This window comes from Pundamilia nyererei, unplaced genomic scaffold (genome assembly GCF_000239375.1).
Source record: "Pundamilia nyererei isolate P.nyererei 1_Seehausen unplaced genomic scaffold, PunNye1.0 scaffold01393, whole genome shotgun sequence".
In the NCBI taxonomy this organism is placed as follows: domain Eukaryota; kingdom Metazoa; phylum Chordata; class Actinopteri; order Cichliformes; family Cichlidae; genus Pundamilia; species Pundamilia nyererei.
In genome coordinates this window covers 6,079-11,479 of record NW_005188794.1, presented here as the reverse complement: position 1 = coordinate 11,479, position 5,401 = coordinate 6,079, and the positions used below count along the sequence as shown (strand labels likewise).

Here is a 5,401-nt window from a genome sequence, read left to right as displayed (position 1 = left end):
CCATCATTTTGTTATTACATAATGAAGAATTACTCTCAAGAATGACTGATTTTTTTAGGGTCTGCAGCAACCAACGATTGCGCATCTGGATTTGGCCGAGCCGCTCCCACTAGCTAGCGGACAGGCTAGCAGAGCAGAATGTTGTAGCGCTCTCCTCTGCAGTGAATCCGATTTAGCTTAGCTACCCTTTCGTAAACTGTATGTGTGATATTTTAATGCAATACCACAGATGTGGAGTATCGTCCTTTCACCTTATGTTTGTGTTGTATGATTTCTGGAGTCTTAATGTTTGCGAGCTACTTCCCTTTGCAAATGGGGCTATCACTTGTTAGCAAAATCAGCATAAGAATTTTTTCAGTGGCTTTTCTTGAGTCTGGCAATTTGTAGTAATCCTTGTAATCTGATTAAGCCTGATTGGTTGTTACTGCAGGGTGAATGTCATTGCAGTTGACATATGACTCATAGCACTTTAAATTGGACCCTTTCAGTGGCATAAAACTGCACAGCGAGACCTGAGAACAACTAGGGGGACTAGGATTGCGCTTTGATGTTCATAAGACATTCCCTTGTATCCAGTTAGCATAGTTTAGTTGTTATATGTGGTCGATAAACTTAACATAAGACATATATGGTCTTCATATATGCTGCAAATGTTTTAAGGCCTGTTATTAGGAGACCAACATCCACCTTGCTCTTTCCCTTTCCATCTTTCAGGCAGTGCCAGTGATGGCCTCCCCCCTCCCTGTCTCCTTTATCCTGGTGGTTCTCCTGTTGGTCAAGTCACCTGTGTGCCAGGCAGGGGACTGCAGGGGCCACAGGCAGGTTTTGAGGGGACCACGTGGCTATGTGACAAGTGGAGGAGGAGGAAACTACTCTGCCAATGGGAATTGCGAGTGGCTCATCAAAGGTGGATAAAATGTTTTTTGTCATTATTTTTTGTTGTTTTCTGTGATTATTCAAAGTGATATTTATCGAATTCTTCATATCTTCCAGCTCCCACCAACAGTCACCGCATTGTCTTGGATTTCACCTTCATGAACACAGAGTGTACTTATGACTACCTTTTTGTGTATGATGGGGACTCCTACCAAAGCCCCCTGCTAGCCAGTCTGAGTGGTAGCATGGCACCCCAGCCCATTGAAGCAAAGTCTGGCAAGGTAACCAAGAAAAGATACCACAGCTGAAAGGCCAGGATGATTCCTGACACCCCATTAGCATTGAATTCTAACTTAATTTGTGTTTTGATGCATTCTCAATCATCCAGGTAAGTAAATCTCCAAAAGTTGATTCTGTTCATCTGGATGTAGCCTCATACCACAGGCTATACCCAGGGGAGTCTACACCAAGTCTGTACGGTTTACTGAAAATACATAAACAGGGTTCACCTTTAAGACCAATTGTCTGTATGATCAACTCGGTGTGGGATTATAATATTATCTTATGCCATGTTATACCCCTGATTAATGATTGTGAAATTATTATGTAGTTTTAGTTTGCAGTATTCTCCTGAATTAGAAGAAGGTGATAACTATTACAGTTATTAAACTGATTTGTATTACATTAGACTGCTGATTCAGTGTGAATGAATTGTATTGTTTATGATGCATTATACTGCTATAAGAAATACTGTTTTCAGAGATTCAGGACCTTGCTTTTTCTGATAGTAGAGGAGACAGAGAGCACATTCCACGGGAGCTTCACCCCCACCGTTGTTGAAGGCAGACAAAATAGGGAGCCAAGGCCATAAGTCAGAAAGAATGTGAATATTTAGGTTTTTACGACTAGGTGGGGGCCACTAAAGGCTATAAGAGTTTGAGTAACCCTCCACCAGTTGGAGATTTGCTGTGACCCTCTGCATGCATGTCTCCCCATCCGGATGGTTTATGCTCATAAAGTGTCAAATTGTATGGAATAAAAGAGTGTTGATTGAGCATTTATACACCGAGTATTGTCCTTCCTTCAGCCCAAAGATCGAAAGAATTGGGAGAATTTAACATCGGTCACCTATAATATCTCCAAGTTTCTGGCTTTGATCCTCAACCCACTGGTGGGCAGTTCTGAACACCACATCCAGAACACTCTGGATTTTGTTGAGAAGGTGAGAGATGTCATTATGGAGGCAGATGAAACCATGGTCTCGTACAACATTACATCTCTCTTCACTTGCATCCCAGTCACGGAAGCGTTGGAGGTAGTCCGTAAGAGATTACAGGATGACCGAAACCTCAGCAACAGGACCACTCTCAGAATCGACCAAGTGTGTTTGCTTTTGGAACTGTGTCTTCATTCCACCTACTTCACATACAAGGGTCAGTTCTACAGGCAGAAACATGGGTGTGCCACGGGCTCCCCAGTTTCACCCATCGTGGCCAATTTGTACATGGAAGAAGTGGAAAAGAGGGCTTTTCTATCCTACCCTGGAACACCACCAAGCCATTGGTTCAGATATGTGGATGACACCTGGGTAAAAATCAAATCTCAGGACGTACCACAATTCACGGATCACATTAACTCGGTGGACCAACACATCAAATTCACCAGAGAGTATATGAAAAGTGGCAGGTTAGCCTTCTTAGACTGAGATTTCCATCAGTAATGGGGGACATCTAAAAGCTGGCGTGTACCGTAAACCTACACATACAGATCAATATCTAAGGTTTGACTCTCATCATCCACTGGAGCACAAACACAACACAGAGCGAACACCATCCCCACAGACACAGCGGCCAGGGAGGCAGAAGAACGGCACATCAAGGAGGCCCTGAGTAAATGTGGTTATCCCAGCTGGACTTTTGTGAAAGCTGGAAAGGCACCTAAAGAAAGCTCCAGCCGATCCAGGAGAGAAAGACAACCGCTGCCCAGGAAAAACCTGTAGTGATCCCGTATGTGTCAGAAGTATCAGAGGAATTGAGACGCATTTCTTCTAAACACCAAGTCTCTGTGGTTTTTAAACCCCAAAACACGCTGCGCCAAAAATTGGTCCACCCCAAGGATCAGGTCCCCCGACACAAACAGAGTAACATAGTGTAAAGTGCCAGGAGGATTGCCAGGGTTTATACATCGGGGAAACCACACAACCTCTGGCACAACACAGAAGAGCTACCTCGTCAGGCCAGGACTCTGCAGTCTATTTAGACCTACAGGCCAGTGGACACTCTTTCAAGGATTAGGATGTACACATCCTGGACAGGGAGGAACGCTGGTTTGAGCGCAGAGTCAAGGAGACCATTTACGGGAAAAGGGAAAGACCATCTCTGAGTCGAGGAGGGGGCCTAAGGGTACATCTTTCGCCATCTTACAATGCTGTGATTGCAGCCATTCCCCAACTCTCTGTGAATAGTACTCATGGCCATTGATCAGTGGGTTTTGGCCAGTGGTTGTTGATCAATGGTCATGAAAATTTGCATAATTAAGATTAAGGAACTGACCTCCTAGCCCATAGTTCCTTCAGTAGGCTGGTTTCAGTCATTATGTAAATGTACTGTTTATAAGATTGGGGAAACCTGCAGTCAGCTGAGACTGAAGAAGTCACTCGGATGAGTGACGAAACGTTTCTCCCACAATACGCTACGTCCAGATGAACAGAATCAACTTTTGGAGATTAATTTGTGTTCACTGTTCACTGTGTCTGTTCCAGATGCTGCTTCATTTCTTCAGTGACAGTAATTACAACCTCCTGGGTTTCTTTGCATTTTACACCATCTCTTTGTGCCCTGGAGCGTGTGGCGGTCATGGTCGTTGTGATTCCTCTACATCAAAGTGCCATTGTCACCAGGGTTGGGGTGGGCCCTCGTGTACAACTCCTCTGTGCACTCAAGCTTGTTCTGTGAACGGCCAGTGTGACAAGGTAAGAGTAGGGATAGGGACGATTAAATGAACACACACAAAAAATATATACTATAGTCGCACAGTAACGCGTTTCTCAACCTGATTAGGTTATTCATTTGTGTGCCGTGATGAAACTTTTCATATTTGCTTTCATTCATTTTTCAGAAAGGAGAGCGTTGTCTGTGTAAGCCAGGCTTTGTGGGTCAAAACTGCCAGCTTGGTCTCTATAATGACAGCGGTGCAGGGAAGTGGTGGCGTGTGAGTGAAGAAAACCCCTACACACCTCCCAGGACAGGTTCTGCAGGCGTGTACCTCTCCTCCACAGGAGCCATGTACCTGTTTGGCGGTAAGAGCAACACACAGTTAAATTCCACTGATACAATTTTTCTGTTTAGAAAACAAAATTTTTAACACACAAGACAACGGCAAGGTTTTTGACTTTGATTCTTTGGTATATGTTAATAATCATAACTCAACACAATTTGTTGCTGTGTTACATATTAACCATCAGTGATGTTGATGTCTTTGTTAGAGCTGAATGCCAATGTCTGAGTCATCAGTCTCATATCTCATTATTGGCTTGTTTGAATTATATTTTGCTTATCTTCTTTGCAGGATTTGATCTGAACAGAGCTCTTGGTGACTTGATCAAATACAATTTTACATCCAACCAATGGGAAAGCAGGTCTTATGGTCATTCACCTGTAAGTGAACATACACTCAAACATGTGCTGTTTTTCTTTCCTTCTGCTATTGCATTTGCTTTGTCATTCTCTATGCAAACAAGTGTCCAAGTTACTGTCAGCACTTTACAATAAATTGATCCTCAAAATGTCATGTAGGCAAGAAATGTAGTTTCCTTAATCAGGAGAATGGATTCAAAGATATGACAATTTTTTTTTTCACAACTCATTCAATGCAGTTCATTCTTAACAATTAAAAAAAAAATGCTGCTCTCTGGTTACTGTCCATAGTTACTGTCCAAACATATGACCTAATCTCACCATAGCACAACTGTTTGACTAGTTTTTGACAGTTAGCAGTTATCAAGGACACAGACAGCTCCAGACACCATGGATGGTCCTGTCTCTAAGTGCGCCTGAAGGGCACATGGTAGCTAGTGCTCTGTGATGCAGTGTTTTCATAGATGCATTAATCCAGTCACAAAAGACTGGCAGACATGCAGACATCTGCACAGATCCTTAAGGTCACCATCTAGTGTTAATATTTCCATCACTTGAATTTAAGTAGATCCTAGCATACTTGTGGATATCAAAACTTTTAACATGCTTTTCTTGCTTTCTTTCTTTCATTCATTCATTCATTCATTTATTTATTTATTTATTTATTTATTTATTTATTTATTTATTTATTTATTTTCAGTGCTGATTGACCATATTTATTTAATGCCACTTTGTGGTGATAGAGTATTATATTCTACTGATTGCTTGTTAAAAACAAGGGTAAATCGATAAAGTCAAGAATATTTGCTTATTTTTTTGTAAATAATGTTGTAACTGTTTAAGAATTTATTTTTTAATTTATCGAACCTGTTTATGACAAATGTGCATTT

General features: G+C 41.9%; 1 protein-coding gene across 1 annotated transcript in view; it reads left to right on the top strand.

Moving 5' to 3' along the window:
- Window positions 1-12: 12 nt before the first annotated feature.
- Window positions 13-5,401, top strand: part of LOC102199740 (multiple epidermal growth factor-like domains protein 8) — a gene marked incomplete at its 3' end in the record, with an annotated part of 8,968 nt that continues 3,579 nt past the window's right edge. The window contains exons 1-5 of the mRNA XM_005755404.1: window positions 13-907; window positions 994-1,157; window positions 3,638-3,847; window positions 3,994-4,174; window positions 4,444-4,536. Of these exons, the coding sequence (XP_005755461.1) occupies window positions 727-907; window positions 994-1,157; window positions 3,638-3,847; window positions 3,994-4,174; window positions 4,444-4,536 (829 nt within the window). The remainder of the gene's footprint in view (window positions 908-993; window positions 1,158-3,637; window positions 3,848-3,993; window positions 4,175-4,443; window positions 4,537-5,401) is intronic.